This window comes from Bos grunniens, chromosome 29 (assembly GCF_055505025.1).
Source record: "Bos grunniens cultivar Pamir isolate PY7600 chromosome 29, Bosgru_T2T1.0, whole genome shotgun sequence".
Lineage (NCBI taxonomy): Eukaryota > Metazoa > Chordata > Mammalia > Artiodactyla > Bovidae > Bos > Bos grunniens.
The window spans coordinates 13,242,789-13,257,815 of NC_141193.1; the positions used below are offsets into that span (position 1 = coordinate 13,242,789).

General features: G+C 44.1%; 1 protein-coding gene across 1 annotated transcript; it reads left to right on the forward strand.

Moving 5' to 3' along the window:
- Positions 1 to 264: 264 nt before the first annotated feature.
- LOC147342137 (pregnancy-associated glycoprotein 1-like) lies at positions 265 to 9,420 on the forward strand. Its single transcript, XM_086384071.1, is given in 10 exon segments — positions 265 to 317; positions 1,397 to 1,547; positions 2,530 to 2,647; positions 2,746 to 2,864; positions 4,057 to 4,247; positions 5,174 to 5,290; positions 6,964 to 7,004; positions 7,007 to 7,119; positions 7,187 to 7,285; positions 9,271 to 9,420. Coding segments are annotated over 10 exon segments (1,152 nt in total).
- The last annotated feature ends 5,607 nt before the right edge of the window (positions 9,421 to 15,027 follow it).

A 15,027-nucleotide genomic window follows, 5' to 3' on the forward strand; every position in this document is an offset into this window, starting at 1 on the left:
TGTCCATGCAGATCAATTTGATTTTCCAGCCAAGCTTCAGGGAAGAGATTACAGTTCAATTCTCTGTATTCTGAGAAGCTTCAAAGTCCACTCACCAAGGACACTGATGAAGGTAAAGATTTTATCGAGAACTTTGTGATTTTTTCCAGATCTTTTAGTGGCCTAAACGGGAAAACTAGGGTAGGTCAGAGCATATATAACTAGGGTCACCACTACATGCTAAAAACCCAAACTTCCCTGAGTACTTGGAGCCAGGAAAAAAACATGAAGTGGCTTGTGCTCCTCTGGCTGGTGACCTTCTCAGAGTGCATAGCCAAGTAAGTATGGGGACTGTAAGTCACATCATATTCCTTTCTCAGATTTTTGTTTTCATCTGATTATTTTTCCACCCATCAGGTTTAGAAGGGAATGGAATATTTCCCTAAGAGTCTTAAAGTTCAACACTTACTTATTGATAAGTAACTTGCTATAGGAACTGTGGATCCCAAGGTCTTGCTGTAGATTTCGGTTGCACAAATCTTGGGGTCCAGTCATGTCATGACCTATTCAAAATGCAACTCCTTGCAACTGTTCAGTGTACAGTCTACGCAGATGTCAATGTGGTCCTGTGGAATAGCACTTTTCTACATTTTATTCAACATGTCCTCTTTTTTCCCTGTCTACTTCAGTGTGTATATGCCTATGTCTGCATCTCTGTATCACTGTCATTTATCTCTCCATCTCTTTGGAAGTCACTGGAAGTGTATGTCTCTCTGTTATTTTCTTTTATTTTTCATTTGACTCTTCATTCCTTTTTCAGCCTCTGAGTTTCCCTTATTTGTTCCCTATATTTTGGATTCTTCTTTCAACTCTCTCTTCTCTTTCAACATGGAGAAATACACACTGTTTTATAAACAGTGTTTTATATCTGACAAGCAGTGTGACCACATCCAACTCAGAAATCTCTTGCATTTCAAATTGCTCCCTTGTAAAAGAGGATAAGAGTCCCCCTTCTAACTCCTTCCTTGAGATTCTATGAGAAGGTTAGAGTGGATTGGCGACAGCAATACTAATGGCTGTTATTGTTGAGACTTCCTATTTATCGGGTACCTTATATCCATCACATCACTTATCCCCAATATATGCTATTTGGAGGGTTTGTATTATTACATTCCACCATTTTACTGATGGGGAGACTGAGACACCACTTGGTCATATGGCTTACCCAAGAATGCAGAACAGAACCTGTATTCAAATCTATGTCTTTGCCATGGTATATGCATAAAATTCTGATAATAATGTGTCTCATAAAAATGATCAGAAAATACACAGAGCCATTAAAATGACAGTTATACCTTAACACTGACAGATAATTGTAGCATCTTCTTTGTTTTCTTTGTCAAATGCTTGGTGAAATAATACCTCTAACAAAAGTGAAGACCATGAGAAAAACCCTCAGTGGAAAAAACATGCTGAACAGTTTCCTGAAGGAACATGCTTACAGTCTGTACCAGATTTCTTCTCGTGGCTCAAATCTAACTATTTACCCCCTGAGAAACATCAGGGGTGTATTTTGGGAAGATGGTGCTCCACAGCGCCCCCTGGTGCTCTAGCCTAGTACTGGGGCTCATCTGGAGGTGGCAGGTAGGAATGTTGGAGTTGGGGTTCCTGCAGGAGGCAGAAACCCTGGAAAACCGGGAGCCCAACCAGAGGATAAGGCACTCTCATCCTCAACTGTTGGTCTTTGTGACTGGGCCCGGCAATTACCAGGTGGCAGGTAAACATCCATTTCTATGTCAAAGATGTGTCATTAGTTTAAGGGAGATTGTTCCTTCTGAACTTAGTGAGCCACTCAGTTACAGATGAAGAGTGAACCGTCACTGATCAAAAGGTAGAATCAACTGCAAAGCAATTGTGAAACCCCAGGTAGAGGAATTCAGTTTCCACAGATGCAAGAACGAAAACAGTAAAAAGTTACTGAACCTGTTTTCCATATATGGCCATAAGAATCACTGTGGGTACTGTTTTTAGATTAGAAAAAGGGCTTATTTTGCCTTAAAAATGTCTTCAAGAATGTCCATGCCAGCCTGAGAGATAGGCAAAGAATAAATATATGTCAAATGAAAGGGTCACCTATGTGGTGTTGATTGGATGTGGTCCGAGTTTAGAAGGAGTGGCTGGGGTTGATCCAGAAGGACCTCCTGGAGAAGCGGGTGCTAAGGCTGGGTTTGAAGAGACTACAGAGCTTCTCAAATGAAGGCACCAGGACTACCCGGGGTGCCCAGCGGTCCTGGACATGCAGTGATTATGCCTTTGGGCTTTCCATGCAGGAGGTACCACTTCAACGCCTGGTCATAGAGTGAATATCCTGCATACAATGTAGTACAGGAAAAATATATCAAATGCAGATACCTCTGTGACCAAAGTTTGTGAGCGGCACGGTGGTTAGAAAGTGATCTCCAGAGATATGTGACACCCAGAGGGAGGCATCAGTGTGGGAATAGAGGGTAGCCAGTTCTGCACTAACCAACTCCCTCCTTCTCCCTGTAGATGCTCTACGTGGGTGACATCACCATTGGAACACCCCCTCAGGAATTCCAGGTTGTCTTTGACACAGGCTCATCTGACTTGTTGGTGCCCTCCATCTATTGCAGCAGCCTAACCTGTTGTGAGTACAGACACCCTGTACCCAGACCATTCTTCACTGGCCCTGCCACCCTGTTTCCAACCTTGGCACCTGATGACATTCATCTCTTGTTTCTGCAGCTAAACAAGTTAAGTTCAAACATCATTAGTCTTCCACCTTCCAGTTTACCAATGACACCTTCAACATCTACTTCGGTTCTGGAAGGATGAGAAGAGTTGTTGCTCATCACACAGTCCGGGTAACAGTGTAACAAATGCTGAGTCAGGGCTGGCTATGGAGTGGCCCCTGCTTGCAAAGCAGATGCAGGACTATCTGGCAGGACCCTTCCTAGCCTAACTCCCATAGATATTGGCCATCTTATTCACAGGATCATGTCTCTGGGGAGGCAGTGCGCATGGTGACACATGAGCAAACAGATTAACTATCCCAGAGAGTGGCCTGAGGTGTGGACTTGCAGTTCCTCTGCCCATGAGCAGTTCAAGATTCATTTTGCTGTGAGTGAGAAGAGGGGATAAAAGCACTCACTTTTATATTCACAGACTGTTCCAGGCACTTTCAGGTAATAACTGGTTTAATCCTGCAACAATCCCACACAGCAGTTACTCTGATTAGCTCATGAGACATATGAGGAAACTGAGGTACAGACAGCAAGGGCCTTGCTGAGGTCACACATTGATAAAAGGTGGAGTTAGGCTGGCTTTTCAGGGCTGAGGTTGCTGTAAAGCGTTTGGGGACAGGATAAAACTGATCTGGGGACCCTGGGAGCAGCCAAGGACTTCAGGTATCCAGAGTGGGAAACTGGAAGCCTGAGAAGTCAAGGGGTCTGATAAATGAGTTCTCACTCTAGACGACCCTTGAGAGTCTAATAAATATATGGCCTGCATCCCCCAAAGTACTTGAGTAGTTCCCCTCTCTCTCTTTCTCTCTCATACACACTCACAGAAATACACACATGTTCCCAAAAGGGAATTCCCCAGGCAGTAATTTCATAGAACCCTGCAAGCAAGATTGTGTTTTTGGCTTCTGTCTTCCTGTACAGATGCAGAATCCACAGTACATTACAGAGAATGCAGTCCATTCCTGTCATTAGGTCACAGTGATGGCAAAGAGCAGGCTATCTTGCTCTTGATCGTTTTGTCCATAAGGTGGCACCAATGGGACCTGGCCTGACTCTTGGTTGCCCCACTTGTACAAAGCCATGAGGCTTTGACTCACTCCGGTGGTGTTTTTCAGAGAGGCAGATGTTTTAAAATTCTCAGCCTCTCTCAAATAGAACCCAAATTCCCCTTCCACCTTGCTCTAACCATCTGTGGGCCACCAAAGACAGAGCCCAGCCTCAATTCTTCTCTGAGGATCTAATGGCAATGCACCCCAGCCCAGTCCTAGCCCCACTTCACATATCTGTAAGTGGGAACACTCCTCTCCTACAGATTGGGGACCTTGTAAGTACTGACCAGCTGTTTGGTCTAACCATTATGGAAACCTGGTTTGATATGCCTTTTGATGGTGTCTTGAGCTTGAACTATCCCAACATATCCTTCTCTGGAGCCATCCCCATCTTTGACAAGCTAAAGAATGAAGGTGCCATTTCTGAGCCTGTTTTTGCCTTCTGCTTGAGCAAGTATGTCTGAGATGGACAATCTCTTTCTCCAAATTACCTGTAATATGCTTTTAGTTGCAAGAAAATTAGAACATTTGATAAAGAGGTATCCTGAGAGATAATCTAACCCACCATAAATATGACCCCAGGGCCCTACCTGGCTTCACCCCTGGCATTTATAAATAAAATTTTATTGGAAGACAACCCCGATCCTAGGCTCAAAACCAGTAACTTGGTCTAGGGGGGGTGAGCGAGGAAGAAGGCTAATGGAAGGCAACAGGAAACAAGTTGAAGGAAAAGACATTAGGATTTGCTTATGAATTTGATCAGTAAAGAAGGAGAAGGATGGTGGATATCTTTCCTTCCTCATTAGCATTTATTTCACTTGGAGCCCAGGACCAGTTACCCAATTTGTATGAGCCAATGAAAACCAAAAGTGTGGGACACAAAAGTGTGGGACCCCTTGTTCAAGAAATATTAGGCATTTCAAGACAGAGAAACCAGAGGTGGGGTCCCTTCTGAGTGTGGGGCGGTTTGGACAGTAGATGTCACAGGCCAGTGGAGCCAACTCTGGGTGAGCTGAACCCACACCCTTAGAACTCCCAGCCTTGATTTTCCTGAAAAATGACAAAGTGGACAAGGGGAAAGCCAAAAGCTTCAGCACCTGTCCTCTGAGGGTGTCTGAGCACTCCGGTCGCTGGAGTTCCAGGGGGTCTTCAGAAGACTTAGTGGAAGGAGCCCAGCCAAGTGATTCAGCTTCTAACCTCCTCTGTGCCACTCATTAGCCAGTAACCGACCTCAGTCTGGATCTCAATCACTCCTAGACTCGATTTCTGCATCTGTACATGGGGACTTTATTAGGGCCTTGATGGGTGGACAAGAACAGCTCTCAGACAGTGCTATTGCTACTGTTTTCCAAGGATCCCCCACCTCTCTTCTCTCTACAGATACAAGCAGGAGGGCAGTGTGGTGATGTTTTGTGGGGTGGACCACAGCTACTACAAGGGAGAGCTCAGCTGGGTGCCACTGATCCACCTGGGCGAGTGGAGTGTACACTTGGACCAGTAAGCCTCTCCCTCAAAGGGTCAGCCCAAGTGATGGTCCCACTACTATACATGAACACAGGCAGAAACACACAAATGCATTCTCAGACACACAGTCACACAGACATATACATCACCCACAACGACACAGACAAACACAGAGACACATGGAAACACACAAGCAGACACATAAACATAGACAGAGACACATAAAAACATGCATAGCTAGTCAGAGACACACAAGCACACACAGAGACACATACAAACACATACAAACAAACACACAAGCACATAGATACACAAACAACCCATGGGTTCATAATCCCCAGGTATTCTGAGCAAGGCTCAGACCAGGGTCCTAAAAGGGTCTAAAGAGGTCTGTGCAGCTAGGAGAGGGCTGCACACACCACCCTTTGAGGTGGGGAGCATGGTTAGAGGACTCTACAGTGTGGTGAACAGAGGATCAGGGAGAATTTCACCAGCCTGAACAGAGTTATGATAAGATGACCAAGTGTCGAGAGCTACCTAGGACATAGGAAGTTCTCAGTACAGATAAATGTCAGTTTAAAAACAGGGACAGTCCTGCAAAAATGGGGAAAACTAGTCTTCTTTGGGAGCAGCTACACAGCAGTGGAGGGAGTTTGGCTGCAGTCTTAAGATGTGAAAGCAACTAATAAAAAAAACACCCCACATTCTTGGGCACACAGTGGGACAGGGGCTATAACAGAGAATCAGGAAGGTGGGATCCAGGAGTGACCTGAGGACAAGAGGCATAACTGATAGGATTCTGTGTGATACCCTCAGACAAAAGGTAACCTATCCTTTGGAGTTTCTGCAGGCTAGTCATGTATTTCCTGGCCAGGGTCTCAGGGTCTGAGCTGGTTGTAGGAGCAGTGCTGGGAAACACCCTCTCCCAGAGGAGCCCCTCTATCCCTTTACTATGAAAATCTGCTGCGCCTGAGAATCTCCACCTTCACTCTGTGTGAGACCCGTTATTTGTTCCTCAGCAGATACAGCTCTCTGGATGTTTCTCATTGTTTTCTCAGTTTTCATTCACTCATTGAACAGACAAGCATTGGGCATCCACTGTGTGCCAGGCTCTTTAGGGAGGCAAGGAGAATAAAACTTGCCCTCACATCTAAGAAGGCAGATGTACATGAAGTGACCTGCCCACATAGTGCATTGTGACTTTGGTACATGCTAGACATGAGGAGGAGAAGGCAATGGCAACCCACTCCAGTACTCTTGTCCAGAAAATCCCAGGGATCGCAGAGCCTGGTGGGCTGCCTTCTATGAGGTCGCACAGAGTTGGACACGACTGAAGTGAGTTAGCAGCAGCAGCAGAGCAGACATGAGGAAGGGTCTACAGAGAGTGACCAAGACAGGAGACTGATAAACACTGGGGGAAAGACTTCCCGAAAACTATACAATTAAGGTGGACTCTGGAAGATGAGAAGAAATTTGCTTGTCAAAGGGGAGTGGAGTCTTCTAGGAAGGAAGTCCAGCTTGTGTCAAGGTGCAAAAGATCCTGGTGTATTCAAGTACTGCATTCGAGGATGTCAAGAAAGATGCTGTGTCGAGAGCAAAGGAAAAGAGGGCAAGAGACGAAGGGCTGTTTAGGGACAGTCGGGAAGGGGGCAGCTCTGGGGAGACTCAGAGTGACCTTGACACCTGCTTTCTTCCATTGCTTTCAGCATCTCCATGAAAAGAAAGGTTATTGCTTGTTCTGGCGGCTGCAAGCCCTTGTGGGCACCGGGACATCACTGATCCTTGGCCCAAGAACAGTGGTCGATAACATACAGAAGCTCATCGGCACCACAGTGTGCCGAGGTGAAGGGTCATGCCCCAGGGTCACTCCCTGTCTCCACACAGCACAAGGATCTCCAGGGCCAACCTCTCATCCTCTCTCTCTAACAGTACTTTGTTTCATATTCTGCGGTCAATACCCTGCCCCCTATTATCTTCACCATCAACGGCATCAATTACCCAGTGCCAGCTCGAGGCTACATCCTCAAGGTGAGGGGACAATACTGAGGGTTGGTTCTCAAACTGGAGCTTGCAGGAACCCTTGGACTGCTGCTGGAAGGAGGGCGCCCTCTGGAGGCCATGTCACACCATTGCATATGCTGCTGAGCCCTGTGGCTGGGCTAGTGCCTGCCAGAAAACCAATCACTTGAGAGTAAAGGGCCCTCTGGGACACTGATCTTCCTGAAATAAATGTGGAGACGCCACACCATGCTGGCATGGTGGGAGTCAGGGAGAGGGGAACACTAAGGTCCTCAGTCCTCAAAGAGCGTCAATTCAATCTGAACCCTTAGGTGCATGAACATGGAAGTCAGCTCTAGCAGTCCCTGAAATAGACCATGTTACAAAGAGAATGGCTGGGGACAGTCCCAGTCTGATAGCCCAGCATAAGTTAACAGTTTTCCTTCCCTTCTCAAAGTTTTCCTGGTTTTGATGATAAATTACATGGTCACCCTAGTTCTCAGCTGCCATTTCCCCTTGCTCTGGCCAGGTGCCTCCTTTGTGAGTTGGGATACCCGACCCCTCTGAGGGGAGGCTGGATGCTAAGGTGAATAAAGCATGCACAGTGATTGCTCAGCCCTGGCACAGTGTGGAGGCTTCATGTCAGCTCCCTGTGGGAGTTCAGAGCAGGCTGATGGGCTCAAAGAAGGCTTTGAAGAAGGGAGGGAATTGCAGGAAACCACAAACACATTGAGCCATATGGAGGGTTGCTTGGTTCTAGGCAAAACTGCACAGAATTCCATGCAAATGGCATCTCAAGGTGGTCTGCACTGGGGCACTGGGGACTTACTAGGGGTGATGAGGGCTATGGACTGACCAGTGGGGTTGGGGAATCAGAGTACATAAACAACCAAGCCTGGAATGGCCAAAGAGGGTGAGTGTGGGCCGAAGGAGGCTTCGCAGAGTTCCTGAGTTAAGTCTTCAGGTCGTGTTGTGGGCACTGCTCTATTTAAGATGGATAACCAACATCGAGTTACTGTGTAGCACAGGGAACTCCCCTCAGTTATATGACAGCCTGGATGGGAGGGGTATCTTAGGACCAGGATGCACAGAAACGTATGGTTGAGTCCCTTTACTGTCCACCTGAAACTCAGAGTATTGTTAGTCAGCTATATTCCCAAACAAAATAAAGTTTTTTAATAAAGTACAGATTGTGGGGATGCAGGAGGAGAACTGGCATTCTCTGCAGAGAACATGTATAATATCATATAAGAAACAAATCGCCAGTCCATGTTTGATACAGGATGCTTGAGGCTGGTGCACTGGGATGACCCAGAGGGATGGTATGGGGAGGGAGGTGGGAGGCGGGTTCAGGATGGGGAACACGTGTATGCCCGTGGCGGATTCATGTTGATGTGTGGCAGAACCAATACAATATTGTAAAATAATTAGCCTCCAATTAAAATAAATAAATTTAAAAATAAATAAATGAAAGGAGGGGAGAAGGAGTAAGAAAATAAAAAAGAAATAAAATGTTTGAACTAACATAAAAAATATCAAGGAGCAGGAGTCAGAAGAGAGGAAACAGGGAGTGAGGAGAACTATGGACACACTTGTTCTTTTCTAAAAAATTATATTGAAGTGTGGCTAATCTTCAGTGCTGCGTTAAGTTCTGCTGCACAGCAATGTGACTCAGTTATACACATAAAAATTATTTTTTCTTTTTTTCACTCTTTTTCATGTGGTTTGTCACTGAATATTGAATATAGTTCCTTACACTCTACAGTAGGACTTTGTTGTTTTTCATTCCTCTGTTTCCCCAACTCCCAGTCCTCCCCTCCCCCACACGCTTCCTCATGGCAACCTCATGACTTGACCCTCTTTCTTTTGGATGAACTCTCATATCCCCTTCTGGTAAGAAAACCCCTTGATACTTACCAAAAGAGGGAAATAATGAGAAGTGTGCAGGGTCTGGATATTGGAGGGAGTCACCGGTAACAGTTCATGCTGACTGGTGTGTCTCTGACTCCCCTCAGGATTCTAAAGACGAGTGCCATTCCCCCTTTCAAGAGAACAGAGCGAGTCCATCTACAGAGAACTAGATCCTGGGTGACATCTTCCTGAGGTGGTATTTCTCAGTCTTTGATGAAGGAAATGACAGGATTGGACTGGCACGTGCAGTGTAAATGCTTGGAGTGGTTCAGGAATCAGTAAGGCCGCTCCTAACACACACTCACTCACACTTTGATCACTACTTCCCAGGATGCTGGTGAACTGTATTTGGTGGTCTGCACACCCTATTCTCAGAAAAGAATAAAGGGTTTCACTCTTAATGGTGCTGAAACAAATGGGTGCCTCTGTTTGGGTCTGGGAGTGAAGGATCTAGAACAATGTCTGAATCAAAATTGAGAGAGGCCCTAATCCAACTGGCTTCAAGGAACAGGGAGACTCATTGAAATGATTCTGGGAATCCAGGACACAAGAATCAGAGCAAATACAAAGATCTCAGTGACGGGACCCAAGAAATCAGAAGTCATCAACGCCCTCTCATCCTTGCTCTTTCCCTTCCCTCTTCCTTGATGGTCTTAGCCTGGCAACTTTCTTCCTTAAGGCTTCTACACCTAGTGAGAGAGTCCAGGCTACCTGCCCTAGGGTTTCAAATCTCGAAGGCATCACCCTAGTAAGGAAAGAAGACTGCACACATCAGATTTCAAGGGTGCTCTCTGAATGACCCACCTCAGATCACATGTACAGCCCCAGATCAACCATCCTGGCAGGGACATGGGGTCTTATGACTGGCTTTACATGGTCTTTGGCCCTGACCAGGAAGCACACATGACTGTTAGTTTCCTCCAGAACTGCATGACTGAAGCTGGGAAGAGGCAGCCCCAAGGATAGTGACTGACAGATGGTCTAGATCATGGAAGAGTTTGTAATGACCCACCAACTCCACCACCTCCTCATTCAGAGGAATTATAAGGGATAATGAAATAGACTCTCTTCGTCCCATCTCAGATGATCTTATTGCTGGACTTCTCCTCCAGGGGATTTTGGGTGAGGTACTTCATGCAGAGTGGGTTCCCTTTTGCCCCACACCCCACTCACCAGGTCTCTGCCACATATGCCTGCTCTGTCCTTTCCAGTCCTACTTGGTAAGTGGTGGCCCCAGTGGATCCCTGAGCCATACCCCGCCTCCAGGGCACAGAATGCCACTTCCTTGGCCTCCAATGCTGATGGGGAGAATGCAACACATGTATCGGTGAACCCAGGGTACACAGAGCCTTCAGCCTTTCTGAGCTTCCTCCAGGGGTGGAGCTACAAACTATTTGCTTGGAGCTGCCATGGTTAGGCACTTTTGCAGTGGAAGCATCCGTTCTTTCCACCTGGAGGCCCTCAGAAGATGTCTCAGCTGAGTCAGCAGGGGTCAGAGTTTGATTTCCTTTCAAATTGACTGGTTTGATCTCCTTGTTTTATAAGGGACTATCAAGAATCTTCTCAAGCACCGCAGTTTGAAAGCTCAATTTTGCCATTCACCCTTTCTTATGGTCCAAATCACACATCTGTACATGATTACTGGAAAAATCATAGCTTTGACAATAGAGACCTCGGTAGCAAAGTGAGTCTCTGCTTTTTAATACACTGTCCAGGTTTTTCATATCCTTTCTTCCTTCCAAGGAGCAAGTGTCTTTTAATTTTGTGGCTTAAGTAAAGGTCCATAGTGGTTTTGGAGCCCAAGAAAATAATATCTGCCACTGTTTCCACTTTTCCCTCATCTATTTGACATGAAGTGGTTTGACCGGATGCCATGAATGTTGAATATATCTTGTGAATAGTTTTTTGAATGTTGAGTTTTAAGCCAGTTTTTGCATCTTCTCTCCTCATCAAGAGGCTCTTTAGTTCTTTGCATTCTGCCATTAGAGAAGTGTCATCTTCATATCTGTGGATGTTGATATTTCTCCCAGCAATCTTTATTCCAGCTTGGTAATTATGCAGTCCAGCATATCAAATGATGTATCCTATATAGAAGTTAAATAACCAGAGTGAGAATTTACACCTTGGCCTGCTTCTTTCCCAGTTTTAAATCTTTCAGTTTTTCCGTGTCTGATTCTAACTGCCAATTTTTGACCTACATACAGACTTTTCAGGAGACAGGTAAGGTGATCTGGTACTCCCATTTCCTTAAGAATTTTCCACTGTTTGTTGTGGTCCACATAGTGAAAGAATTTAGCATAGTCAGTGAAGCAGACAGAAATGCTTTTTGGGATTCCCTTGCTTTCTCTATGATCCAATGGATGTTGGCATTTTGATCTCTGGTTCCTCAAATCAGCTTGTATATCTGAAAGCTCTCAGTTCATGTAAAGTTGAAGCTTAGCTTGAAGGATTTTGAGCATTACCTTGCTAGCAAGTGAGATGAGCACAGTTGCATGATAGTTTCAACATTCTTTGGAATTGCCTTTCATTTGGATTGGAATGAAAACTGACCTTTTCCAGTACTGTGGACACTGCTGAGTTTTCCAAATTTGGTGACATACTGAATGCAGCACTTTTACAGCCTCATTCTTTAGGATTTTTAAATAGCTCAGCTGGAATTCCATCACCTGCCCTATCATTGTTTGTAGTGATGCTTCCTAAGGCCCACTTGACTTCATACTCCAGTATATCTGGCATTACGTGAGTGACCCAAACATCATCCCCATCCCGGTCATTATGATTGTTTTTTTACAGTTCTTCTGTACATTCTTGCCACCTCTTCTTAATCTCATCTGCTTCTGTTAGATCTTTGAATTTTCTGTCCTTTATTGTGCCCATCCTTGCATGAAGTGTTCCTCTAGTAGCTCCAATTTTCCTGAAGCAATCTATACTCCTTACAATTCTATTGTTTTCCTCTAATTCTTGCACTGTTCACTTATGAAGATTTTCAAATCTCTCCTTGCTATTTTCTGGAAGTCTGCATTCCATTGAGTATATCTTTCCCTTTCTCCTTTGCCTTTCACTTCTCTTATTTTCTCAGCTGTTTTTAAGGCCTCCTCAGGCAACCCCTTTTCCTTCTCACATTTGTTTTTCTTGGGGATGGTTTTGGTGACCACCTTCTGTACAATGTTACAAACCTTCATCCATAGTTCTTCAGGTAAACAGAACTAATCCCTGGCATCTATTATTCATCTCCACTATGAATTCATAATGTATTTGATTTAGGTCATAGCTTAATGGTCTAGTGGTTTTCCTTACTTACTACAATTTAAGCCTGAATGCTGCTTGCTTCTGCCTAAATATTGTTGCCAGATCACCACCCACCACTCCCAGTGAATGTTGAACAAAAACACAGAATTTGAGGACTGTTAACCTGGGCTTGTGATTGGCTTTTCATATGCTTAGCTGTGTGACCTTGATCAAGTCTCTTAACCTCAGTTTTCTCAACTGGAAAATGGGCACCATGATTATAGTTCCACTTTCTAGATTGCATGTGTGCCTGCTAAGAAAAAATGCCCCTGAGATTGCTTTCTGGGTTCCTGACTCTGGAACAAATATGAATTATTCTGCCACCTGGGAAGAAGGAAATCTGTTTAGAGGTTATGGCTGCCATCCCCAAGGCTAAATATTGATTCAAGCCAAATGACATCTATCTCTGAACCATGGCACAGAACTCTGACTGAACCGATGCTTCTGTTTTTTGGCCTCCAACAAGAGCTACTGATTACTGGCTCAGATTACTCCCTTCCCAGCCTTATCAGTCAGCCTTTCCTTATCAACTACTTCTAGCCTGAAATCACACTGCAAGGAGAGTTGTAAGGCTTTTGGTCTCTTTTCAGTTTCCCACATCTCCAGTGTAGCAACAAGTAGCTGTTGTGCCTTCTTGTCATAGCAACTGCTATGGCAACCTGTACAGTCCAATCTCAGCCTGTTAAATTAAACTGTCCCCATTTGGCCCCTCATGTTTAAATTACCTACAGTTGCCTTAGAAACCTTTCTATGCTTGCTGTTTAATTACCAAATATGTGTCGACTTGATCTATGATCTATGTTCATCAGTGATATTGGCTTGTAATTTTCATTTTGTAACATCTTTGTCAGGTTTTGCTATTAGGGTGATGGTGGCCTCATAGAATGAGTTTGAAAGTTTACCTTCCTCTGCAATTTTCTGGAAGAGTTTGAGCAGGATAGGTTTAGATCTTCTCTAAAATTTTGGTAGAATTCATCTGTGAAGCCATCAGGTCCTGGGCTTTTGTTTGCTGGACGATTTCTGATTACAGTTTCAATATCCGTGCTTGTGATGTGTGTGTTATGATTTTCTAATTCTTCCAGGTTCAGTTTTGGAAAGTTGTACTTTTCTAAGAATTTGTCCATTTCTTCCAGGTTGTCCATTTTATTGGCATATAACTGCTGATAGTAGTCTCTTATGATCCTTTGTATATCTATGTTGTCTGTTGTGATCTCTCCATTTTCATTTCTAATTTTATTGATTTGATTTTTCTCCCTTTTTTTCTTGATGAGTCTGTCTAATGGTTTTTCAATTTTATTTATCCTCTCAGAGAACCAGATTTTTGCTTTGTTAATTTTTGCTATGGCCTCTTTTTTTTTTTTTCTTTTTGCATTTATTTCTGCGTTAATTTTGAAGATTTCTTTACTTCTACTAACCCTGGGGTTCTTCATTTCTTCCTTTTCTAGTTGCTTTAGGTGTAGAGCTAGCTTATTTATTAGACTTTATGTATTTATTTAGGTTATTTAGTTGAATTTTCCCCCTGATTCTCAAAAAGCAGATGTCTTTTCACAGTTTATTGAAAGAATGTAGTCATATGTTGCACTTGGTTGTTCTCCTTTAAGATGAAATAACTGTTCCTCTCCCAATTTTAATGGCATTCATTTGTTCAGAAACTGGGAGGAAGCAGGGTGGTTTGTTTTACAGAATATCCCACTATTGAGTTTAGAGCAGGCATCAACAATACCATCACAGTGAGTCAGGACCAGTACCAGTCCTTGGTCTATTAGGAACCAGACCTCCACAGCAGGAGGTGAGCTGCAGGCCAGTGAGTGAGGCTTCATCTGTATTATAGCTGCTCCCCAACACTCTCTCATCACCCCCAGAAGGGACAGTCTAGCTTGTTTCCCTGGAACCATTTGTAGTTACATAACCTATACTTAATAGAAACAAAAATAGCATAAATATTAATGATTATTTTCCTTTCTCAGTGCTCAGTATGGTGAGTTGGTGCCCTAGCAATCTATCATAGTGACAAATTAAATGTTGTCTAATAACATTTGGACACTTTTGGCCATCATAAAATTAAATATTAAAAAACTAAGATCATGGGATCCAGCCCCAACCTTCATGGCAAGTAGAAGGAGGAAAGGTGGCAGCAGAGACAAATTTCTTCATCTTAGCCTCTAAAACCACTGCTGATGGTGCCTGCAGCCATGAAATCAGAAGGTGATTGCTTCTTTGCAGGAAAGCTATGAGAAACATAAACAGTGTGTTGAGAAGCAGAAACATCATTCTGCCCAACAAACTGGTAGATGTTTGGCCTTTTCATTTGGATTCCTAAACTTTCTGTCCAGTCCCCATTGGTCTCTGAAGTCCCTCAGGTTTCTGGTTCTTCAAGATTCCCAAGATTATTTTGTGCATTTCTTTAACTAGTTCTGAAATCAGTCATCTCTTTAAGATCGTCTGATGGGAAATGTATTTAGAAGCTACATGTTAGACCTCAGAATAGGTCACTGTTATCAAGTTGTCATTGCCTCTCAGCTTTACAGTGGTCAGAGGAGGAAGTACACATTTTCCTTAAAATTAAAAAAAAA